The following is a 24,873-nucleotide window of genomic DNA, read 5'->3' on the forward strand; positions in this document are numbered from 1 at the left end:
CCTGCGACCGGGGGAGCGCGGCCGCCATCTTGGGAGGGGCTAGCGGCCCCCCTAGGGCAGCCATGTTGGGAAGGGCGAACGCGGGGCTTATATGGTCAGGTGCGTGGGGCGGGGCGGGTGCGGCCGCCATGTTGGGAAGGTCGAGAAAAGGCTTCTTCCCGACATCTTGTGAGGGCGGCTCCGCTGGTTCCGCCATGTTGGGGAGGTCATTGCTCACGCTGCTCCCATCCGCCCAAAGGGAATGTGCCTGGAAGCAGCTGCAGGGGAGAAAAGATGAAGGATAAGGGAGAAATGGAGGTGGCAAAAGCAGCCTCAGCCTCTGGGAGTAGCCAGTGCCGCGCCCTGCCTTGCCTTGGAGCACGGGGCTGGAGCAAGTGAGGAGGGCGCCCGCCTCTCACCCTCGCGTGCACCAGGCCGTGCCCGTTCTTGACACATATGGGGACATTTGTGAGGAGAAAAGAGTGGCTTTCCCAGGCCACCTGGTGACACACACTCTCCTTCTCCCTCCTGTCTCCGCCAAGCTATATTTGTAGCTGGCACCAGGCGAAGGAGCTGGAGCGTTGCCGTTGCTTCTGGCAGGATCAGGGTCTGGGTCCTGGGGATATTTGCTGGGGAAGGAGGCTCCTTACATATCTGCAGCTTAAGAAAGCAAAAAATCAAGTGTCGTCTTGAAAATGCATTCTGGCAAGGCTATGATATACAGTAATTGCTTTCTTTTCCCCGCTTCTGCCCATAAAGTAAGTAATGAAAGTGGCTGCAATACTGTGGTGTAGTATTGGAATTTAATTAAGGATAATGAAAAGGTAGTGACGAATGCACACAGACCATCTCAGCAGCTTGGTTTTTGTGAGACGCATGGTGCCAGAGTCATGGAAACTGCACAGCACACAGAGCAGGACGTGCTGCGCGTGGGGAATGGGAGCAGCTCCGGGAAGGGCGCTCATGGATACGCAGGACTCGTCCCCAAGCTTTGCCACCCGGGCGCCCTTTAAGACGAGAGCGGAGCTCCGAAGGGTGAGAAATCCGTCTGGCTTCCACCGGGTGCAGCTGTCGGGGCAGAGCCGGCAGCCTCCGCAGAGCCGTGTCATCCGATTAGACGCCGCGTCTTGTACGGGCTCATCAAGCGTGGGCCTCTGATTTTAATGGATGCATTAAATACAAAGCGAGTCAGGCCCTCCTTTCACGCTCGCTTTGCTGTCATGCCCTTCTTCTAATTCAGGGCATCAGACAAAGCTGTCCTTGCTCTTCCTGATTTATGCAAGAAAGCAGCAACAAAATACACTGAGATTTGTTAATCTGGTTAGCAACAACAAATATACACTTAGTAGAGGCCAGGGAGCCTATTAAAAGAGCATACTCAGTTCTGATGGGAAGCGCGGACGTGCTAAGTTGAGCCTCCCCTGCTCACTAACTGGAAACTGCGACTGACAGCTAATAATTTGGAGTGGTGTCTAATGTAAATACGGAATTAGAATAGGCTCTGAGTACACAGTGTCTGTAAGCTCACAGCTTTGAGGCAGTTTGGAGAAGCTCTGCCTAGACATGCAGATGCATGCTGGCATCCAAACCCGAGCTGATATAAGCTCATGAATTAAGTGAATCCCCCTTGGTTTGGAGGAAAAACAAAACAAAACAACAATGCAAACAGAGAACCCTTCAGCTTCTGGAGAATGGGGAAGTTATACCAGGGTAGAGCTTGATCCAGCACTGCTGTCGGGTGACCTTCTGAAATGGAAAGGAGAGCCTGGTGGTGTTGGAGAGCTGGAGGGCTGGGGAAAAGCTTTGATTGCAGCAGATTTGCAGAAGGGAGGTCGGTGGTGCTGACACTCCACAGGAACAGATGACCCTTCTTTGTGGAGAGAAATCAGCTCCCCCTCTCCCTTTCTTCCTCAAAGACAACCCTCTGGGAACATCCCTACCATCCAGGGAACTACCTAGACATCGCAGTGATGAGCACAGGAGACAGCCCTCTGCTCCAGAGGGGACAGAGCCTATAGCCCTATGGACAAGCACTTGATTTTCCCGTTACGCTGCCCGCAGTGCCAGCGCTGAGCCTGGCGTTCCTGGGTGGGAAGGGCTCCGGATCCCGCTCCGTGCAGCCCCTCGGTTATCCCTGCGGCTCTGGGCAGCGGGACAGGCTGCCAAGGGGCAGCACGGGCCGACTGGAAGCGCTCTGACATCCGGAGACGGCTCCTTGTGGAAAACCGCTTCCCAGTCCACAGGGCAGCTCTGGAGAATCTTGGCTGTGAAGATCCTGAGCTGGAAGCGGGAAGATGGGACAGCAAGGAGGGGACGGCCTCTGCTTCTCCTGCCATCCTAGCAGCTGCCTTGGCCCTGCTGGCCGTGACTCAGTGGCAGCATGGGAAGAGGAGGAGTGCGGTGTCTCTGTGTCACCTCCCGAGCTCAGGACAGCTTGAGTAAGCAGAGGGGTAGGACTAGGTCTTCACTGTCTTCACAAGGCCCCAGAAGAGGAAAGCACCCCCAAAAAACAGGGCCGAGAATGAACCTTCACCACCATGACCCAGTGGGTGCCGTAAAAATTGCAAGTGCATCCCCCCGCCTCTTATCCCATGGCATGTGGATGACAGTCCTGCAGATGTCACCAGGGAAAGCGTCAAATCTTACTTGGGCGCTGATTGTGCCAATTTAGCAGCCTGTCACTCACAGCGGCAGCACAGGTGTGACCCAAGAACACTGCTTCATGTCCCGATCGTGTGTCACCTCCTCAGCCTGCCTCGCTCCTCATTAGGTTAGACGCTGAACAAAGTTCGTGTCTCCTTCGCTCTTTTCTTGCTTCCTCCTCGCTTCCCTGCCTGTTTGCCCCCGCAGTTCACTCGTTCATCTGGCCACAAAGCCCTGCAGAGGGAGGGGACCCAGCTCAGTGTCTGTCTTCCTTCGCATCGCTCCAGCCCGCTGAGTTTGGAGGGAATTTGCTTCCCAAAGCTAAAGGTTTCGTGGCCCGTTTGGACAGCACAGCTCTGCTACAGGCTCGTATGACCTTGTTTATAGCTGGGTCAAGTGAAAAGAGCTACTGACACATCTGAGGGCCAGAACAAAACCAGAGCTTGGTGCTCTTATCCAGCAATGGCAGTTTGCCCTGGTCAGAAAGCACTAGCAGAGGGAAGAGCGGCACTAGCAGAGCAAAGCCACGCTTATGGATCCCCTCTGTGGAAGTCTCCTCAGCAGTAGCCCGACCATCAGCCCAGTGGGAAATGATCCAGGAAGCAAATCCCAGATGCTCATATTCACTTTCTGATTTCCTGTCACTGGGCAATGCTCCTTCCCAGCCGCCACAGGGGACCTGTCAGCTAGGGACAACCCTGCAGTGACAGAGCTGGGCAAAAGAGGAGGACGCAGGGAAAGCTCCGACATGGGTAGAGGGGTTTTAGGAGTTTGCCCTTCAAGGAGGGACTGTCCCTGTTTCCCTGTGGCAGGAAGTCCTGGATGAGGGTTTGGATCTGTCAGAATTAACGAGTCAAGAGCTCCTGTTTTGCTGCAACCAGCCTGTCCCTGATCTTGCAGGACAGTGTCGTAAACAGGACACAGCTCCCGTGATCTCCGAGCCTCAGCTCCAACGGGTGTCGCTCATGGTGCCCTGCTGGAGCCTGCTTTGCACCAGCTGAGCTTCTAGCCCTGCAAACCTTCCTTTTCAGCCTCCTGGGATGTGCTATTTTCTGTCTTCCTCCTGTTCACACTCATTCGCTAGGGAGTTCATAACTCAGCCTGCCTTGGCACTAATCCCTGCAAACTTCCAGTTCCATTGAACAGATCAAGCCGTGCAGCAGGGACAGGCCTTTGAATCATATGTTGTAGCTGGAACCCCCTCCGTGCTGGATGTTGCATTATACGTTGGCAGGTTTCTTTCCTCCTGAGGGATGGCTTTCAGCAGAGGAGCTAGAAGCCCATATGTGCTGCTCTAGCACAACACTGCTGTTTAAGTGAGCCACAGCGAGAACAGAATCCATGTTGAGGTGGGGGGATAAAATTGGATTGGAATCGGCTATGCTCACGTACATACCCTTGGTCTCAGGGCCCTTACTTTACATATGTTGGATTTCCTGCTGCCAATAGAGCAGATCAGTTCTAAAATAAGCCCCAGGTTGGTAAATGGAGAGCAGTAGGTTCAAGTGGGCTTACGATGTCACATCTAGGGGCAGTGATAAGGCTGGACCTCTGTGTTGTTTCACACTCTGTTTACATCATAGCTATCCCCTGGGGCATTATTTAGATTTATATAGTATGTGTGAGCAAGAAGGGGTTAAAAATACAGGTGGGCAGATGAGGACACCAGGGTTCTCCCAGCAGTGTGGGAAAGAGCAGGGAGCCAAGGGGGGAGAGCCTGGTCCAACACCCCCACTCTCTTGATGGCTTCATGTCACCAGTTTGGCTGTGTGATCCTAGAAAATCTTTGTCTCTGTTTCTGTCTTTGCCAAAAGCAGGGACTGAAACTCCTTAGTCCATGGAGATCAGTTACTCAAGCAGTGCAATGTGCATTCACTTCTCCGAAAAGTGATATTCTCCAGAACTGGAAACCCTGCCTCTCCTTTCCCACACTTGGCGCTTGCCATCTGGCTGAGAAGCATGCTGGAAAAAAGACACAAATCCTTCCTTTAATTATACTGCGCATTTTATTATCTCACCTCAGATTTTGCTGTTAATCTCTTTTACAGATTTCATTTACATAAGTGGAGGCCTTTAACTTCAGCAAGCTGCAGAGCTTTCTCTTCTGATTCTGCAGATATCAGTAAGCTAAAAAGAAAAGAAGAAAGAACAAGTGTCCTTAGATTTGTCATTCAGTCTTTGCTAGGTTTTTTATACTGTTTCCTCCTCCTCAACTCTTCACCTAAAAATCCATAAGACAAATTAACACAGCCAAAGCAGAATAACAACTCCCGCAGGAATAACAGAGACCCTCCTATTAGAGACATTTAAGCCCAGATAAGACAAAGCTCCAGGGATAAATGATAACCATTCCACAACCCCAAGTCTGCAGGCAGGAGTAACTATAGCATCCTGCCCCTGCGTTTCTCCTTTGCAATTCCCACGGAGTAACATGAAAGCCTGGAGCAGATTTGTTAGCACTTGACACTTCAAAACGCAGCCAGTTCTCTCCGTTTCGAGCCCTTGTCTAAGGGGGAAGGTGCTCAGAACTGCTCTGCACCCAATATCTTCATGAGCTCCAGCCCGAGGGCAGGTGCCGCTCGCATTATGAGCCCTTTGGGAAATCGCACCCTAAAGCTGAGGACTTCTGAGGGAGGAGGAGCAGGGAAGTGGGAAGCAGCTAAGGAATGCTCCCGGGAAGTGCTGCCGTGCTACTAGCAGTCAATGCCAGCTCGCGGGGCCCCTGGACACAGGATAACCTTCCCCGGAACGTGCACGCGTGAGAAGGGACAGGGGTATCCCAGGCCTCTGCAAAGTGAGCAAACATGACACAGGAGCCCTTCTGAGGAGTATAAATATCTCCATGATGATGAGCTGGTGAGAGGAGGGAGAGGCAGAATTCCCCAGGCAGAATTCAAGCTTCTGACAGTACCGTCTGGGGTGTCCTGTAACATCCCCGCTAGCAGTTTCTCCAGGACATGTTGGTATTTTTCCAGCTGCCTTGAGGTGAGCCACATCCCAGCTTTGGCAGGAAGAGCTAACTGTGGAAGAAAGCGGAAAAAATCATCAGGAAAAGCTGGGGGAAGAGAAGCAGGTGGGTTGGGGGCAGCCACGCTTTGATTCCACTTTGCTGAAGCTATTAGAGAGTCCAGCACCGATGTGAAGGGAAGGTGACAACCCTGAGTGTGGGGAACAGCAACATTTTCGAGGCAGCCCCTTGTAGTGTCAATCCAATCTTGTGCTCTTCACAGTGCCGCTTTTCATGCGTATGGGCTGACTCAGAAACACAGATAAAGGCACCTGCTGGTGACAGACCTCAAACGAGAGAGTCATTTCCGAGCTGTATAATCCCCCGCTCTCCCCCACCTTCGCCCTCCGAGCTATCCCCTTTCCCGATGCTGATGGAATATCCTGCACTGGTAAGGACTGGGGATGAGGCACTGTCCTGCCACCAGCTTGATCAGTGCCAGGCCAGGTGCTGCTCACAGGTACCCACAGGAAAGCTGTTCTGGCATGGCTGGAGGCACAGGATACCTTGTGGTCGCAGGGAGGGGTTAGACCCTGGGATGTGTCTCTTATTTAATGCATTGAGCTGCTTAAATCCTGTTATTAATTTTGGTGTACCGCGTTGTTGAGCAGCTGCCTGTTAACCTGCATTTTGGCCTAATTGCAGTCTAGCTGGTCACGGTGTCTGGCCCACCGAGCCCCTCCTGCAGACGGGACTGGACCCACACGCTCCTTCTGCTGGGACACAGAGGCTGTGCTCCCCACAGAAGCGGCTGCACTGACGGCGCGAGACCAGAAAAACACTATTTTCAGACTTGGCTGGTCAGGTAAGTGTGCCTTTGAGGGCTTAGACTGGCACTTAAATGCTTAAAATTGAGATTTTTCTGCTCTATATACAGGCTTTGGGGGTGGGGGTGTTTGCGCTCAGGTTTTTGAATGAGGTCTTCCCGGTGCAGAGCATTGTGAAAGGAGGTGAGCGGTGCTGAAAACTGAGGCCAGAGCTGGGCAGAAAGGTGGCAAGTCAAAACCTGACCTGAAGCAGAGCTGTAAATTACTGACTTACATTTGGCTGGTGTTTACCGAGTGGCAAATGAAAACCCACGGGTTGCTTTCATCTTTCCTGCACTGAGAGAGAGGCCAAGTGGGTCTGAAGGTTGACCAGGCTTAATTGTCTTATAAATATATGAGGTAATTTAAAGGCTGAAATTACCTCTTTCTCTGGTGCAACCTCGCTCAGTTCCCTGGCAGAGCTGCTTGGAAATGGGTGTTATTCCTTCGTTTTGCCTAGGAGCTCCATAGCTCTCTTCTTGCCTGGCAGCAGCAGCCGTGTGTGGGTAGCCAGGTCCCACGAGATGGCTCTGGAGCCACCTGGCCCCGTGTGTCCCTGCAGATTCCCTAGAATGCCAAGATTTCCCTTACCTGGAGGGTCCTGGCCTTGCTGACGTCTTCTGTTCTGGGTTGCTCAGGGGAGCTTTGCTCTTCCAGATGCTGCAGCGAGGTCAGGGATTTCTTCTGCCCCTTGTTCCTCTCCTTCTCCTGGAACCCCCAGGAAAGAGCAGAGAGGGCAGTGCTGCTGCGAAACCCGCTCTGCGGCAGTGCAGGTCTGTGTCCTGCGGGCAGGGACCTGCAGAGCTGGGTACAGCGTGACGGGAGGCCTGACTGCTGCGCGGAGCCGACGCAGCAGCGTTCCCTGCGGCCCCAAGCTGCAGCTCGCTGGGAAGAGACCCCTGCACCACGGTCGGCCTGGCCTCGGGGCTGCAGTCCGGGTGTGCAGCAAGTGCTGCAGTGGTGGCTGCAAGGTCAGGCTGCAGGGAACGATCTTTAGTGAACCCCTCGATGACTCCAGAGCCGTGCGAGACAGCACTGTGAGCGGGATGTGGTCAGTGACTTTGCAGGGGTATTCCAGCCCCAGGAGAAAAGTGGGATATGGGAACAACAGACAAGGGGTGCTGGGTGCCCTGCTGCTTGCTGGGCTCTTGCTGCAGCGGGAACAAGTGCTCCAGGCGGGGGAGGCGCCTTTGGGAGGGAGCCCCGGCACCCACACGCACCCAGCGGGCTCTCACTGTCGTAGCTGCCAGGGCTGTGACGTGCAGGTGACACAGGGACAGTGTTTGGCCTCCTCTCGAGGAGGTCAGGGATGGCCCTGCTCCCCGCGAGCTGCAGCTGCTCCGCAGTGAGCGGACGGGCTTTGGAAACAGGATTTCTCCCCAGTGTCCATGGATCGCACCGTGCGGGGAAGCTCCCTCGGACTGTGGCTAAGGGGACGATGCCAGTCTCCGAGGGTGCCTGCCTGGCACCTTTCGACAGTGTTAGCTTTGCATCACAGGAACAAACCTCCACTCTGCACATCCCAGAGGTGACAACCATCTGGAGGATGGTTAATTATTTCTTGCAACAAAAAGACCCAGCTGAATGGTGAAGGGAGGCTGCAAATTCACTTTAAAAATACAGCCACTAGCATGGAGGAAAGACAAAACAAGAGGCAGCATCTGCAGATAACCCATGCAGGGCTTTCAATTCTTATTTAGAGGGTTGGAGTTCTTTTTCCACTCTCTCTCTCTCCCTTAGCTTTGGGATGAGCAGGGGACTGCCACTATTACAGTATCTCCTGTTTGGACAGAAGGGAGAGATGACGGGAATAAGAGTGCAAAACCCGGGGGGAGGATGGGAGCAGCCCCTTTGCTGCGTTCCTTGGGACTCCAGGCAGCGCTGTGCATCTCTTATGGGATACCTGCATTTTCTGGAAGTCGCTCTGGGTGAAGAAGGGCAGGAAACCTTCGGCGTGTCCAGCCAGCACAGCCACCACGTGCAGCACGAGCAAAGCAGCCACCACCTTCCTGGAGACCATGGTGAAAGCCTGAACAGCACAGGAGAGGAGACAGGGCCATCGTGAAGGCTGGGAGAGAAATCACGTGGGCTTTCAATCAGCTGCCATCTGATTTAGCCAGCAGCTGACTGTACGTGTATTTACTCTTCCAGTTGCTCCTGAGCTGAGAATAGAAGTGCCTTGACTGTCAATTCTCCCAAACCACTTCTTGTAAACAGATTTGTTCTCGAGCAGCTACCCCGGAGACTCGAAGCCCGGCCCATAGAGTGACTGTGAAGATCGACTTCGCTGAGAGCTTTTCTGCCCGGCAGTGCTGCCCACCAGCCCCATGTAGCCAGGAGCAGGGAGAGCACAACCCACCCTGGGGCTGCCCTGTTAGGTTTTGCTTTCATATTCTAGCCCCTAGAAACCTGCATCAGTGCATTGAATCATCTAATAACCCTCCTTGGGTCCGAGGGAGCCAAGAACGGCGTTCGCCAGCCCTGCTCCATAGGAGTCCGGTAGAAACGGCTTTAAAAACTAGCTTGTGAAGTGACTTAAGAGTGACTTTGCATCAGAAGGGGACTTATGTCAACATTAAATGCTCTCTTTAAATATTAAAATATTCTCTCTGGACAAATTTAATGAAGTCAAGTCCCACAGTTTAACTATTCTACCTGATTGGAGCCTGATCCTTAATTAGTTTCAAAAAAGCTCGTGCTTTGGATTTTATTAGAGAGACCTTTTTAGGTCAAATTTGACCCCTAAATTAGATTTCCCATAAATATCAGCTAGTCTGGAGCTGAAAGCCAGTGGAAGTTCCTAAGTGCTCCCCTTGCCCGTGAGATCCCTCAGCAAAACGTCAGCTCGGGGGCAGCCCCACGGCGAGCGGAGCCTCCCTGTGGGGCTGGGCCCCACGGCTGCCCCCTCACATGGGCTCAGGGCTGCTTGTTGCCCCGTGCCGTGGCCACGTGCCCAGGCGCTCCATCCTCGGAGCGTTTCGGGATGCGCACGCGCTCCTCGTGGCGCGTTATCACAGGAGCATCAATCTTCGGTGCTGTTTCATTTATTCCAGCGCTGCAATAAAATACTGCTGTCTACAGCAAAATAAACCCAGTCGCCTCCTCCGGCTCTCACCGAGTAGCCCTTGGTGAATTAGTTCTCTCCCTCTTCCTCCAGAGAAACACCCCCCACATTTCCAGGCGGAGGACGTCTCTCCCGAATGTCCCCTCTGTATTTTGGAAGCAGGACGTGTCTTTCAGACATGAGAACACCGTCTCATTGCCTCTCCAGGCAGATATGCACCTTGTCGCTAGCGAATTTGCTTCCCAGCTACAAAAGGAAGGCGCAAAGCAGGAGCATCCTGCGCTCAGCATCAGCACAACCAGGTGCTGCGGTCGCAGGAGGCAGCGGTGCCAGTCTGCGGATGGCAGCAGAACACGGGGCAGAGCTTGGAGGGGTGGGCATCGAGCTGGTGCGAGGACAGCAGGAAAACGGCCCTTCTCTGCTGAGCTCTGCCTTCCGAAAGCCGCGTTGCCCCTCTCAACAGGAGCTGTGACCCATTTTCTCTGTGTTCAAAGCAGCTCCCCAAGTGCAGAGGACGCACAGGGCTGCCCGTGTCTGCCGGGGCTCGGAGCGGGCCGGGAGCGGGTGGAATCAGCGCTCCCATTCCGGGGAAGAGCAGAACGCACCATTCCCCTTGCTTCAGCATTGATTTTCTGTCCTTATCAGACAAGCTCCTGCCAAATGGAAAGGCGTGTGCACTGGTAAGAGCAACTCTGCCCATGCCTGGTCAATGCGGGATGAGCAAGCATGGGAGAGATGGGGATTAGGGAAACGGGACCCTTCCAGGGCCATTTTTGAGCTCTTCTCAAGGAAAAGCTTGCTTCTTTGCCCAAGAGAAACTTTTGGTTGAGTCATGTTTCTTCTTTTTTCCATGCAGAGAATTTTGAAAGCCATAAGGAGAAACCCTGAGCTGTCCCAGTGCCTGTTCGAGCACCCACGGGCTGCCCCGAGTGGAAAAAGGAACCCGGCACCTACCTGGTGAGTGTGTCCCCGGGGTGCCGATGGTCACAGCTCCGGGTCCTCTTCACACCCTGACGCTCCTGCTGGTTTTCCCAGCCCTTTATATACCTGCTTCCCTGCACTGCTACCCCCACTTCCAAGGGGGCTGCTGAACAGCCGCCTGGAGCGCATGGAAACGGGTTTGCCAGCCGAGCAGCGCTGTTATCCGCACTGAATTTTTAGGAGTTTCTGGGATGATCAGCTCCCTGCCCTCCCACAGGGTCTGTCCTCAGGCCAGCAGCAGGTCACAGGGGTGCCCACGGCCAGACCTAAAGCAAATCCCTCCGTGTCTCAGTTTCCCTTTCTTTGTAGGGGAGAAAATTCCTCTCTCCCAACTCATCTATTGAGATTGTGAGCCCTGCGCGTAAGGCCTTTATGCTGGGAATGTATCAGCAGTGAAATGATGCCTGGGTGTTGATTCTATTTCTAGTGTAATAGGAACAAATCATGATAATAACAATGATGCCACTGAAATAAGCATAATGCAGAATGAAGTTTGACCCACTGGCATTGCAAAAGCATTGATTTGAGGTAATAAATCCCTGGCTAGATCGAGAGCAAGATATTAAAATAATAAATAAAACTGTACATGCCAAATCTACCCCAAAGAGCTTTATAAACTGAACAGACAAGCGAGGAGATGACTGGTCAGTCTGGGGGATTTGTCTGTTTATTCAGGGTCCTCAGATGGCCCCAATTCCACAGTAGCCGAGCGGGTCACACTCCTGGACGCACGGATCCCCCTCGGGGACACAGAAGGTCTGGGACAAGGCCAGAGATGTCCTATTGCTTCTCATCAGCTGGGCAGCTGCGTGCGAGCAAACCTGAGAGCAGCCAGCCCAAAGGAGGCAGGAAGCATGAGGGAAAACGGACCAGGGGGTTGGAAAACCGTCCCAAAGCAGGCGGGAAGCACGAGGCAAAATGAGCCGGGGGGTTGGAAACCCGGCCCAAAGCAGGCGGGAATTGCGAAGGAAAACAGGCCGGGGGGTTGGAAACCCGGCCACACCGACCGGCTCCGCAGGCCGTAACACTCAGCTTGGGCCAAACCCTCCCGAAAAACCGTGGCATCCACGAGGATGCTTCCAAGATCCCCGCGTATTTATTGCCGCTTATCGCCAGGCAGTGAAGTGCTCCCAGCTATCAAGCTGCCGGAGAGGTCAGCATAGTTTTCCTCCCTGGGACCACGTGCATGTGTGTTGATGAAAAGGTCGTTACACCATCGGTTATTATTCCCTTCACTAAAGAATTTGCCCAAATACCATTTGACCCTGGTTCTCATTTTAATTGACTTTTTCAGTTATTTATTTATTTTTTTTTATGGCTGTGATGGATTCAGCTGTTGACTCGGCAGATGGTGTTGAGAAGTGACAAATTAATTACCAAGAAAGGTCACTTTTTTCAAAGCACTAAACTTTCCCGTGTCTTGTCCCCTTTTACCTCAAAAATGTGGCTGCCTGGCAAGTTTCCCGTCCATCTGTGACGAAGCTGCTTCATTGGAAGGGACAACCTTTAGAATAAAAAGACAAGGCTAAAATTAATCATATCTGTATTAGCTAGACACTGTCTACCAAGTCCACCTCATAATTATGCAAGTGCACGCAAAACAGAAAGGAAAAGAGAACTGAGACCCAATTCCAAGATATTTTTAATGGAAGCACTGGCATGGATGGAAGCAACGGGTATCTTTTTGCTCTAGGTTTGCTGAGTTCAACAAGGCAGCTTTGAACATGACTCCCTCCCAGCATTGCCAATAAAAAAGAAAATAAATATCCCGGGTGGGAGTCCTGGCTCTGTCATAAGGCAAAAAGAACCCTGTTCTGCTGCGCTCCCTGCAACAACTTGCAACCTGCAGGTCCCCTTAAAATCTCCTTGTTTTATGAAGCAGAATTACAGCAGAGGTTAGAAGCATAACAACAAAAAAACAAAAGTTGTGCAATGTGGACTAGTTTGCAGCTCTGCTTGGACCTGCAGTTAAATGCTTGCCGTATCTGGGAGGAATTTTAACAGGAAACGGCCAGTGGTAGCAAAGCCCATTAAACCGTGAACCCATCGCAATGCCAAGGATCAAAGGAAAACGAGCACCACAGCCCTGCGCGCTGCTCGCCGCGTGCGGCCGGTCTCCCTCCAAGGAGGCCGTGTTTTGGCAAGGGGGGAGCCGCTGCTCCCGCGCCGACGCTCCGTTTTTCCGCTCGGGATCCAGTGGGTCGGTCCCGCTCTGCGCAGCGGGACACGGATGCGGGAAGGGGCTCCCGGGAAGCTCCGTGTCGGCAGCCGGAGCAGAGCTCGTCCTCGCGCCCGGCGCGTTGCGGATCCAGCCTTTGGCAGCGGCTGCCGAACCCTCCTAATGAATAAAGCACCAGTGGCAAGTTTTAATGCAGTTTTACAAATATTAATGCTAGATAAATATTTGAAGAATCGCAGACTTAAAACACATGTTAATTGGCAGCATAAATATTTTAAGTGCACAGACTCCCCGCTCCCAGCCCAAGTCTTGCCTCGCACCCACTTGAGCTTCTCCCTGCTGCTGGGTGCAGGAATTTGCAGGAATCCAGAGGGGCTGGGAGGGATTCAGCGGTGAGGATTGAGCTCCTGCTGACTCCCCAGAACTGGTCGCCCTCCTGGTTGTTGCAGCAAATAGCGATCCCTTAGATTAATGCAGAGCTTGTCTGGCACTGCTTCTCTCTCCTCCTTGTACCGCAGTAGTCGTTTTTACCTGAAAGCTCCTTCGGTCTCCAACATCTCCAAGAGGCCCCGGATGGAAAGTAGCTCCTTTGCAGCAGGATGGTGCTGGCTGACGCGTTGGTACTGGGGGACGCGTTGAAATTCTGGCCTCCTGCCTCGATGTCTCTGTGCCTGGGAGGGATTTCTCACCATCCTTTGGCCTTGCAAGGAGAGCCATGCATGCATTTACAAAACACGTTTTGGTGTTTCTGTAAAACATTCTAATTGCTCAGACAAGAAACAAATGAAGGAGAAGGAGAGTGTTTCCTCACTCTTTTTCCCGTGGTTTTTGCGCCATCTTTTGCCATTCTCTACCTGATCTAGAACAAGCCAAGAGCGAAAGGAGGCAAGAAAGCAAAGTGGGATGCATCTTATTCGTTCCCCTTTGGGTTTTCAAAGTCAAACTACCGTCTTTTCACTTAAAGGCTCAGGAATGTTTTTAAGAAAAATGTTTTTAGGAAAAATGCGTTTAGGAAATGCACGTTGCCCTGCTGAGAGGGGCTTTGGCTGCCCCTTGGCCCTGGTGCTGCACCCAGGGGCCCAGAGCCTGGGCACTGGCCCAAGGCGCTTTCCCTGGAGAGGCAGAAATCCGGAGCTGGGGAAATCGCTCGCGTTTCGGAAAGGCGGCTCTCTGCCCCACTCACAGGGAATATTTATTAGATTTTATGAAAGAGCAATTTAGCCTTTACACACACCAGGCACCCACTGACCTTTTATTTTCTTATTACCACTTTTTTACCCCCCCTACCGTTCCTGTATCGAACAACAATATATCAGGTTAAGCATAGCAAGATGAAATGCTAAGGCACCGAGAAGTACATTAAATAGCTGCTTTGCTGGGCTGCTTGCGCTGTCAAATCAGCGGGAAGATGATGTATGATATTCCTACTCACCCATGGGATGCAAAATGAAGTCCTGTGGTCAGCTTTGCAGGCCAAATTTGCACTAAGCCCTGTCTTCCTGCAGAAACTAGCAGCTTTTTTTTGCCTGAGAGAACTAGAGTAAATGTGGAGGATCTGGGATACAACCTCCAGCATTTCTGGGTTTTGTCCGTGGATATTACCCATCCGTGTGAGGCTGTAGCATGAAAAAGCATTGCTGATCTCAATGCTGCCAGCTCCCGAGAGATTTCCTGATACATGGACTGGATTATGCTGGTACCCAGGATTTATCAGCACTTGCAGTAGAGTCTCTGTTTTCCTTCCAGAACCCCTCAGCAGTTAATAGCAGTTTATCTTCAATAAAGGAAAAGAATTTCCTGTTTCTTTATCTCTTCTCAGGCCTCTGAGACACCAATTCGTTCTGCAAGGTAACACAGAAAGAGGCCGGGATGGCTCCAGGGTGAAAGAGAGGCAGCACGACCCAGCAAGCGCCTCGCTACGGGCCTTACGGGTTGGTTAACGTGCCCAGGGCGAGCGCCAGCAGCGCTCAGGAGCCCCGGCAGCGCGTCCCGCGGGACACGGCGCCGGCAGAACCGGTGCAGAACTCGGAGCGTCCGGCCGGCCAACTCCCATCCCGCAATGGGACTCAGGTTTGATAAAACGCCCGCTTAATCGATGGATGTTTTGCCTAGGTGATGAATAGCAACCTCAGGGAAAGCCTCTCCTAGTCAACCGCAAGAGCTTCGGAGAGCTAAACAGCAGAGATCAGGAAATTAAGGAGAATAAATATTAATGAAAGGAGTGGAGAATTAATCACTGCTTTTCCAAGCGATCCCTGCATCGCTTTGCTTGTCGGAGCAGGGCTGCTGCATTTACCTTGTATCGGGCCCTGGCAGCCCCCGGGCAGGAGGACGTGCTCAGAGCTCCGCCGCAGCCGCCGCGCGAAACGAAAATCGCATGTGAAAAGGGCCGGAGAGGCAGCGAGCAGGAAGGGAAAACAACAGCAAAAGGGTCGCGGCGCCCACATGGGATTCAATGCAGGAAAAAAGGAAAATCAGTGAAAGCCTCTCCGCTAATTTGCCCCAAGTGGTGGGGTTTAGCTCTGTTAGGTGAAGCCAAGAGCTGGGGTCGTTATGTAAAGGGACGCAGAGGGAGCTGGGCTGGGCCGAGTGGAAGAAATGAATCCAATTACAGGATGAAGGGCAAAGGGATGCGTTTGGTCTGGAGCAAATCCCTAGGAGGCTTTAAAGCAGGGACAGCAGCAGATGAGGACAGTGCAAGATGCTTGGCCACCACTGCGGGGAATTGGGCACCTGCAATGAGCCTGAGGCAAAGAGAAGGGTCTTGGAGACCCCAAGTGCCACCGGGAAGCAGCTTTGCCAGGATTTGGAGCACCAAAGTGTCCATGCACAGTCCAAAAAGGGACATTGGAGCAAAGAGCCCCAGAGCCAGCCCATCTGGGCACCAGCCGTGCTGGAAAACAGTAAACAAACAAGTAAACCCCGAATTTCCCAACACTTTTTTCCCCAGAACATAAAAACGCAGCCGGACCTGTCACAGCAGTCACCAGGTTTCCACGGAGAAAACATGGGCTACGCGCTAGAAACAAGGGGGGGAAAATAAAAATAATGACCCAGTTATGACAAAATGAAACAGCATGTGTAAAGCATTGCTGCAGCGGGCTGCAAGCAGCCAAAATAAAGCCCTCAGGAACAAGAGGGTTCGACTTCAAATGAGATTTACGAATTAAAAATAAAAGAGCTGGATTACTGCTATTTGCCTAAATCCCCTTTTCTGACTGCTCAGCCGTCCTCGGCGCCGGCCCGCAGCAGGCGCTGCCGGACGCTCCCGCATCCCTTTGGAGTTAAATGGGGTGGTCACTGTTTTCCTCGGAGAAGGAAGCTGCTCTGACGTGCCGGGCTGATCCCGGCTCACCAACCCACACGCTACATCCCTGCTTATCACTTAGGTAAAAGCAGTGAGAGCGCCGGGCAGCGTGGTGGGGCTGGCGGCTGAACCGGGCATCGCTCCGCTGCTTGGCACAAAGGTGCCAGGTCCCCCTGGCCTTTTGTGTCCGCAAGGAAATGTTGTGGTGCTGGTGGAGGCCTGTGGCACAGCGGGAAGAGGGAAAGCCCGCGTGGCCCTGCTCCCCTCGGAGCTCCCCTCGGCCCGACTGGTGGGGACAGCCTGGAAAAGGAGCCGCAGAGGGGACCGTGCTGGGAAGACGGGAGCTGCTGCTGCCCTGGCCAAAGCTGCCGGTGCTGCGAGTGCTGGGGGCTCTGAGCAAGGAGCTCCCTGCAGGAGCCAGGCCTCTGCATGCTCCCTTTTCCAGAGGAAATGGCACGGAGAGCCTCTCTCTGCACCCCCGGCCCCTCATCCTGGATGGATGCAGCTGCGCGAGCCGGGAGGACCCGCGGGCAGCGGTGCCGGCAGGGAGCCCTTGGCCTGGATAATCCCCGCAGGAGGGGGAACGGCCACCGGCCGAATTGTAAATACATCTGCGTCCTCCTCCCTGCCACACGTTTAAATCTATTTGATCCACTCTAATGGATTGATCTACAAGTTTGTGCACACACATCCTGCTTTGGCCGCGGCGGCCGGCAGCGCCTCACCCATCACGACCTGTCAGTTCCACTCAGCCTCACCTCCGCCGGGAGCTGCTGGGAACGAATCCAATTACGGGATAAAGGGTTTTCTTCCCCTCCATATGGTCTCCGCAACGCTCCGGCTTTAGCTTTAACCCCTTTCCTGGCGAGGGAGCTCGCAAGGCCGGCGTAAGCGGCTCAGCGCAGCAGCCCGGCGTCGCTGCCATCCGATACCGGGAAGCGGGGGCTTCCCGGGGCAGCCGGGGGCACCGGGAGGAGGCGCGGATCTGTGGGATGCTCACGCTCCTGCCTGTGGGGAAGATTCCAACCCCTCCGGAAGGGAGATCCAGGCGAACGCAAAGCCAGTGGAGGCAAAAGGGCAAAGCCAGCCCCGGTGCCCGGCACAGGGCGCAGGCGGGAACGTGCCAGCTCATCCCCGGCTCCTCACCCCCGGATTTCGGTGTCTGCATCGAGATCAGCCCGTGGCACCGCACGGTTTCTTTGGGGGCTGAGGGGACCCGGATGAAGGGGAAGGACTTGCCTGGGGTTGTTCGGGAAGGGCTCGTGCAGGGTGTCCCTCTCGGTTGCACCATGGGTTTTGGTTGCACTCCTGCATGGTCTGCTCTGCACAAGCCCAACGAATGTCCTGTCATCTCAGCGCCAGCTGCCACCACTTGGTTATTTGATTATCATTATCATTTCTTGCTTTACACAGGACATAAAAGCCCAGACAAGCTCAGGGCTCCGTCATGCAACGTGCTGACAAACAATGAATAAGAGACAATCTCATCTCAAAGAGCTTAGCAAGGCAGAAAATCCTGCAAGAGGGAAGAAAAACCTTTCATTTACTTAAGGACAAAAGGGATTGTTCCCTCTCTGTCTTTCCATAGGGCCTAGATTTTGCTATTGCCTTCTTGGTGCTACAGTCAGCACAGAAAGCAACTGAGAACTCTCTGGGAAACAGCCAAAGTTTCCTTGCTTAGAGACACCAAATTAAAGCCATCACTTTCCATTTCGGTGACAGACACAAGGGGAACCGAGGTTGCATTCAGGACACGTCCTGGAGGAACCAGGATACTCTCTGGTATCATTTTCTTCTCCTGGGTTGATGTGAGGCCTTTAGCATTGCTCCGGCTGCTGCTGACCTGCCGGGAACTCTAAATCCACATCAACACCAAGCTCAGGGCATCCACCGAAACACCAACCTTCCCTCGCGAATGGAGAAAGTTGAGGCCATGAGGACAAGGCAGGGACAGCCCCGGGCTCAGACTGCTTGGAAGGACAAGGCAACCTCCACTTACCTGCTTCATACACAGCTCCAACAAGGAGGAACGCCCCGGGTGCTGCTCCAAGACCAAGCGAACGTCCTCCTGGTCCAGATGTCAGCAGCCCTCTGTCCTAAAGGTTTCCAGGTACCAGGCATGAAGCCAAGGTTGCGCCAAGCCTTGGTTGGAACAGGGAGAGGAAAGGGTTTACCTTGGCCGGGGAGAAATCCTCTGTACAGAAAATACTGCTGATCCTTTCCCATTGAAACCAACTTTAACTCCTCCTGCTCCTTCCCCAGTTTTGCTTCGTTTGTGCAACTCTTCAGGGAAAGATGGAACACCGCAAAGACATGGCAGAAAGTTAGGCCCAACAGAAGAAACACAGGAAGGTGAAAATTCACTTTCTCTTGAGTTCGTCACATTCATAGACAAAACTTTGGTGAAACATGAGCTCTCTCGTGCCTCTAGAACTGACAGCAAGGTCCAGATCTCTGAAGCTGGACCTTTATGGTGAAATATTTTAGGAGAGCAGAGCTACTTTCTACCATGGCAGCTGGAATGATATCCTGGACTTGGCTGTTTACAAGCATTAGCTTTTCTGTTTTTTCCTCCGTACCAAACTAATTCTGTAAAAACATGTCTAAGTTTTTTTACTGTCAGAAGCCTAAGTGTGATCAAGAGAGGCAAGAAATACCTCCAGGCAAAGCTTTTTGAGAAGTAAGGCCATGGGATCTCTCCACACAAAGCTTTTCCCAAGGAAGAACTTGCGGAGAGCCTAGCAGAGACCCACACCGGGGATTTTGCGACTGATGATTTCATGAGAGCGGGGATTTCACAAAACGTGCAGGGAGATGTTGCCAAGTGGCATGGCCATCCCACAAGGAGCCCTTATCTGGGGGCACCTGAGGCTGCTGTGACCCACTTACTCTTGCCATGTCCTAGTTCTGCTCCTCTTGGACCCATGCAGATCAGTGGACAAGCGATTAGGTTGTCTTTCATCCCACCCCATGCCCCTTGGCTTCCGCTCCTGCCCTCTAGCTCCCAGGCGCTCCAGTTTTACAGGAGCCCTCGCCCTTCCATCAAGATGATGTTGACTTTTTCCACCCATCTTGCCTTGGCCAAGGGCTGCTGTGGGAAAGAGGCTAACAGCTTACACCGCCTTAACAGATCAGGGCCATTAACGCCACCACATGCCAGAGATTAATGGAAGAGCTTTGCTAAGACGCCTTAGGAAGGTCTCCTGGAGAAGGAGCCCCCATGACCCAGAAGGAAGAAGTGGGGAAAGAACATGGATGGGATGGAGCTTTGGCACTCCAGGCTAGCACTGACCCTGGGGAGAAGGATATTATGGCCCTGTGTGTGTTGGGATGGAGGTTCCCTCACCCCAAATTGAGCACTAAGAGGCAGAGGGAACCTTTTCCTTCCTACTGGCTCTCCCAGTGTGGCCACAGGCTGGTGCTGGTTACTCCTGCACTGTTTCTGGAGGTGATTTGGGACAGGCAGCATCACTTAGGCTTCCCCTTTCCTCATGGAGTGCTCAGGCTCTGCTTATTGAGCAAAGCAATTGCCAAAACAAGCGGCAATTTGTCAAGCTGTTTCTAGAGTTGTAGCCAAGGAATCTCCCCTAAATGGTGCCAATCCTCCCAAAGCTGCAACCCAGGTTGAGGTGTTTCAACCACAGAGCACCTAAGCAGCCCCCCGGGACCCCGTCTACAGCCCTCAGTCCTCTCTCCACCAATGACCAACCCAAGGTTGGCATGGCAGAGCTGGCCGTCACAACCAGCCCCAGAGGCCCCCACTGGGTCCTTCAGCTTCCCGGGATGCACCGATGGCTGCAAACACCCTGGGGCCCCGGGCAGGGTCCCATTTTCCCCATCATTTGGCTGTCCAACTCACCTCTTGCCTTCACCCCTCTTCCAAGGTGCTCCCCATTCCTCCCCCCCACCTTAAACAATATTAAACACTTAATGGCAATTAATACGCTTTAATGCAGGTTTTGGGGCCAACTGGCTGCTTAGAGGGTGCTTAAACCCTCAGCCCCTCTCAATCCCGTTGCCCTTGTCATCCAAAGTTAGCCTAGCCCCTAATCCGGCCTCCCCCCGCGCTCCCTCGGCCAGGCCGGAGGGTATAAAACCTCCCTGGGCAGGTGGGAGCGCCAGCCCTCGACACGGAGCAGGGACCGCGCACCACCCCTTTCCCGCGGGATTTACCGTTCACTCGCTGGGGTCTTGGAACTGGGGTGGGCGGAGGGATTTGGTTTTTTTTAATTGGGTATTTCTGAGCATTGGGAGGCGATTTTTCAGTAAATTGGGGTTGAAACAAAATTAATTAAGAAAAATAAAGCGGAGCACTTGGTAATAAATAAATAAAGCAGCTGCCAAAGTATTGGCAGGATGAATGGGACGGAAGGTATCAATTTTTATGTGCCTATGTCCAATAAGACAGGGGTGGTGCGAAGCCCCTTCGAGTACCCCCAGTACTACCTAGCGGAGCCCTGGAAATACCGCGTGGTCTGTTGCTACATCTTCTTCCTCATCTCCACCGGGCTGCCCATCAACCTCCTCACCCTGCTCGTCACCTTCAAGCACAAGAAGCTGCGGCAGCCGCTCAACTACATCCTGGTCAACCTGGCGGTGGCCGACCTCTTCATGGCCTGCTGCGGCTTCACCGTCACCTTCTACACGGCCTGGAACGGCTACTTCGTCTTCGGCCCCGTCGGCTGCGCCATCGAGGGCTTCTTCGCCACGCTGGGAGGTGAGCGCCGCGGGCAAGGCCTAGTTGGGGATGGGGTTATTCCCACGGGAGCCCTATCCCGTCCTTCTCATGTGGATGGGATGGAGCCGGTGCTGATGGCACCTGTCCCGTAGGGACGCAGAAATGGGCTGCAAGGCGAAGCTGGGGGTCGCTGGCGGGGCCATGGCGCAAGGCTTCCCTTCGGCTTAAAGGTGGGGAGAAAAGAGGGAAAAAAAAGGGAGATTTCTTCAAGCTTGGTCTCGTGGCTGGTAGGATGGCTGCAAAGCAAGCGAACCCGGGTCTGCACATGTAACCTGGCTTCATGCAGCCACCAGCATGGCCAGGGTCTTGTCCCGGGGCTGGCCGGGACACCCGCAGGTCCCAAGCCGGGGTGTCGCGGAGGAGAAGGGATCTGGCCAGGGCATCGCAGGGAACACGGCGGAGCAGGGCCAGGTTTGCAGCCCCGGCTGCATCCCATTCGGCTGCCCGCCGCGAGCTCCCTTATTTCCCTCCTCTGGGCCACGAGCACCAAATTTCCCTTAGCGCCCTGTGCCCACGCCAACACCTCGTGATTCAGCTGACAACCGCTATTCCCTGCAGCAGAGCTGCAGCCAATGCACCAAGGTCTATTTTTTTTGTCTTTAGAGGGGTGTTTTCCTGCAATAGTTCCCATCTGAGAAACAAAACAACAAAAAAATAGCGATTCTGACAGGCAAAAGCAAGGCTAAACTGCTTGACCCAAGCCACGGCTTGGTACCAGGGAGGTGGCAGAGCATCTTATGGGTCTACCCCATTTCTGACAGAGCCTGCAAGCAGAGGTGCTTTCGGGCAAGGTGATTTAGTCTTCCCTCCCCTCCACCCCTTCTTTTTATCTAGTGAAGAACAGGAGGCTCCCGATCACAGTGAAAGCAGGTTTGATGGGAGGCAGGCGGTGCGCTAGCAGCGGGTCTCCCGCGAACCCGAGCGCAGGGTGTAGTTATCAGCAGATTATCGCAGCTGGGGGCATTAGCAGGCTTACAGCACCGACTAAACGCTCCCAATCCCCTGAAGTTTAATTATCCCTTATAAATAAACGCGCCGCCTGCCCACCCGCACAGCCTCCCCCGTGCACCTCCTCCAGCCTCCCGGCAGCAGAGCAAGGCTCCCGAAACACATTTAAAGGCATCAACAGGTTTGGATGCATCTGGCAGCTTTGCTGGAAACGGTGTTTCCCGGCACGCAGGTGCTGTTCCCGCTGCTGATTTTTAAGGGATTAACAAATCCCGATGATCCCTCTGCGGTGGCCAGGCCCCACTGTGGCCAATGCTCCCCTCAGCTCCTAGACCAAGGGATTCTCCATTGTTTATCGGGCAGATTCTTCCCCGTTTCACAGCGATGCTGGTCACACCTTGCCCACCCTCAACACTCTGGTCCCGCCACTGTGACCACGAAGACGGGATGACGCCCCGAGGGGACCTTAGTGCCATCACACGCTCTTTTTCTCTCTGCTGCCGCAGGCCAAGTCGCCCTGTGGTCCCTGGTCGTCCTGGCCATCGAGCGCTACATCGTCGTCTGCAAACCCATGGGCAACTTCCGCTTCTCCTCCACCCACGCCATGATGGGCATCGCTTTTACCTGGGTCATGGCCTTCTCCTGCGCCGCCCCACCGCTCTTCGGCTGGTCCAGGTGACTCGGAGGATGCTCCATGTCAGCTCCGAAGGGTTGGGAGGGACAGGGCCCATCTCCTGCCATAAAACATCCCAGGCTTCCTCGGAGCGAGGCTGGAGACGCTGTCTCTTGGTGTTACAATGGCTCTGGGTCCTCCCGAGTCAAGGTAGCTCCAGGCTCAGCATCTTCAGCTGCGAGAACCCTCCAAGGAGCTGCAGAGAGAGATGTTCCTGCAACGCTGTTCAACCCACCTTTGGGTTGTGAAGGGCCCACGTGTCCCCACAGACCCTAAACAGCACCGGAATGACCCGTGCAGCGCACACAGCTGCTCAGGGGACACCCGTGGCCTTGCTCACACGCTGCTGCAGCGCAGCAGCCCCAGCCTGGCTCTTTGTTCCTCCTGCACCCTGCGGCCACCTTTCCCTGTGCCCCATCCTGCCTGGCCTCCCCCTGTCCTGCTCCCAACACCACGGAGGGGACCGTCCCTGCAGGCCCAAGGGATGCCCTGTCTGGGGGGATTAGATAGGGGCACTCGCAGGAGGTGGATTTCGAGCAGCAAGGTCCCCATGTCACCAGCTGGTGACACAGCACACACCAGCAGAGCAAAACCCATGGCCACACACATGGGTGTCCAACTGGGCCCCGAGCTCCATCCCTCCCGTCCGAGACCCCATGGACATGGGCTGTGCACCCCATCCCCACGCCCGAGCAGGGGTGAAACCCTCTGGAGCTCGGAGCAGCTGCCGTCCCCACGCGGTGCCACCCGTCCCTCCATCCGCAGAGGGAGGGAGCAGGTGGCTCCAGCAGGCAACTGCTCAGCCGCGTGGCGAGGTGGTGACTGTCCTGTTTGCTGTGGGGGGCAGCAAGTGTCACACAGAGCCCTGCTCGCCCGCCCTGGCGCAGCAGCATGGAGCGGGCACCCACCCCAGGGCACCTTGGCACGTCCCCAAAGCAGGGGATGATGGCGATGGGGTGAGCGCTGTGAAGCTCATCCTAGAGTTCATCCCAGGCCTTTTGGCTCCGGGAACATCTCCCGGCTGCAGAGCATCCAGTCACTATCTTGGACCTGCCGCCATGTCCCCGAGGAGGGTCCTCGCGAGGGTCCTAACCTTTCCTCTTGGCAGATACATGCCGGAGGGGATGCAGTGCTCCTGCGGCCCCGACTACTACACCCACAACCCTGACTACCACAACGAGTCCTACGTTGTCTACATGTTCGTCATCCACTTCATCATCCCCGTCATCGTCATCTTCTTCTCCTATGGGCGGCTCATTTGCAAAGTCCGAGAGGTAGCGTCTGTGCTGGCGGGGCGGAGGGGACCAAGGGGACAGGGAGGGTGGGAAAGGGACAGCGATGGCAGGGACAAGAGCAGCGGACCCCACCTCACATCCTGGTCCGTTCCCGCAGGCGGCCGCCCAGCAGCAGGAGTCGGCCACCACGCAGAAGGCAGAGAAGGAGGTGACACGGATGGTGATCCTCATGGTGCTGGGCTTCATGCTGGCCTGGACACCCTACGCCGTGGTGGCATTCTGGATCTTCACCAACAAGGGAGCCGACTTCACCGCCACGCTCATGTCAGTGCCTGCCTTCTTCTCCAAGAGCTCCTCCCTCTACAACCCCATCATCTATGTCCTCATGAACAAGCAGGTGAGACTCAGCAGTGCAGCCTCCCCCTGCGCTCTGCTCAGTGGCGCTTTCGGTGCTGCTGGGGGACTGTCCCACACCATAAATTTATAGAGCCATTATGGTTGGAAAAGACCTCTGAGATGATCAAGTCTGACCGTAAACCCATCACCACCGTGCCTACTAAACCATGTCCCCAGTGCCTCATCTACACAGAATCCCAGAGTGGTTGAGGTTGGCAGGGACCCCTAGGGATCATCTAGTCCAACCCCTGCCCCAGCAGGGACACCCAGAGCACAGGGTGGCATCCAGGCGGGTTTGGAAGATCTCCTGAGAAGGAGCCTTCACAGCCTCTCTGGGCAGCCTGTTCCAAATGAGGAACCCGTGTCCCCCCCGTCCCCGGTGCCACCATTTTCTCTCTCTCTGCCCACCCCAGTTCCGTAACTGCATGATCACCACAATCTGCTGCGGCAAGAACCCCTTTGGGGACGAAGACGTCTCCTCCACCGTGTCCCAGAGCAAGACCGAAGTCTCCTCCGTCTCCTCCAGCCAAGTGTCACCCGCATAGACCATGGACAGTGCGGACTGGGACAGCCCTCCGAGCGCTGGGACCGAGACCTAGACCCCCTAAGCACCCACAAACTCATTTCACGCAGTCTCTCCCCGTCCGTGGTGGGCTGCGCTCCACATCGGAGCGTCTCCCTTCCCGCTCCTCTGAAACGCGCTCCCTGCTCACATCCTCCTTTCCCCGGGGCTCGGGGGAGCGTCTCAAAAACCTTCGTCCCCCCATCTGGACACTAACCATGCAAAAACATCCCAAAAAGGCACCCGAGCACGAACGGGCGGCTGGAGCCGTCTGGCTGCCCCGTGCCAGCGCCGGGGCCGGGCGCTGCCGGAGCTGCGCGCTGGCACGGATCGATTCCATCCTCCTCATAAATCA

At 54.5% G+C, this 24,873-nt stretch overlaps 2 protein-coding genes across 2 annotated transcripts; one reads left to right on the plus strand and one right to left on the minus strand.

Moving 5' to 3' along the window:
* Positions 1-4,793: 4,793 nt before the first annotated feature.
* MLN (motilin) lies at positions 4,794-11,992 on the minus strand. The gene is made up of 5 exons (XM_010213425.2): positions 11,915-11,992; positions 8,339-8,464; positions 7,027-7,143; positions 5,534-5,642; positions 4,794-4,843 (listed from the first exon to the last, which is right to left on the minus strand). The coding sequence occupies exons 1-5, from the start codon at positions 11,969-11,971 to the stop codon at positions 4,794-4,796; spliced, it is 459 nt and encodes a 152-aa protein (XP_010211727.2). The 5' UTR covers positions 11,972-11,992.
* Positions 11,993-20,322: 8,330 nt separating this feature from the next.
* Positions 20,323-24,501, plus strand: LOC104566619 (green-sensitive opsin). Its single transcript, XM_010213423.2, has 5 exons — positions 20,323-20,683; positions 22,159-22,327; positions 23,434-23,599; positions 23,718-23,957; positions 24,370-24,501. The coding sequence occupies exons 1-5, from the start codon at positions 20,323-20,325 to the stop codon at positions 24,499-24,501; spliced, it is 1,068 nt and encodes a 355-aa protein (XP_010211725.2).
* Positions 24,502-24,873: the final 372 nt, after the last annotated feature.

Source organism: Tinamus guttatus, unplaced genomic scaffold (assembly GCF_059628265.1).
Source record: "Tinamus guttatus ecotype Peru unplaced genomic scaffold, ASM5962826v1 Tinamus_guttatus_pri_ptg000563l, whole genome shotgun sequence".
Lineage (NCBI taxonomy): Eukaryota > Metazoa > Chordata > Aves > Tinamiformes > Tinamidae > Tinamus > Tinamus guttatus.

What these genes read in the sequence shown, in the direction of transcription:
- MLN (XM_010213425.2), bottom strand. Translation starts at nt 11,971, where the DNA reads ATGAAGCAGCTTCGTCACAGATGGACGGGAAACTTGCCAGGCAGCCAC. An exon ending in CAGGCAGCCACATTTTTGAG is followed by an intron (nt 8,465 to 11,914) that starts GTAAAAGGGGAC and finishes TGTGCTGTTCAG; the next exon opens with GCTTTCACCATGGTCTCCAG. An exon ending in GCAAGGCCAGGACCCTCCAG is followed by an intron (nt 5,643 to 7,026) that starts GTAAGGGAAATC and finishes TTTCTTCCACAG; the next exon opens with TTAGCTCTTCCTGCCAAAGC.
- LOC104566619 (XM_010213423.2), top strand. Translation starts at nt 20,323, where the DNA reads ATGAATGGGACGGAAGGTATCAATTTTTATGTGCCTATGTCCAATAAG. An exon ending in TCATTTGCAAAGTCCGAGAG is followed by an intron (nt 23,600 to 23,717) that starts GTAGCGTCTGTG and finishes CCGTTCCCGCAG; the next exon opens with GCGGCCGCCCAGCAGCAGGA. An exon ending in ATGTCCTCATGAACAAGCAG is followed by an intron (nt 23,958 to 24,369) that starts GTGAGACTCAGC and finishes TGCCCACCCCAG; the next exon opens with TTCCGTAACTGCATGATCAC.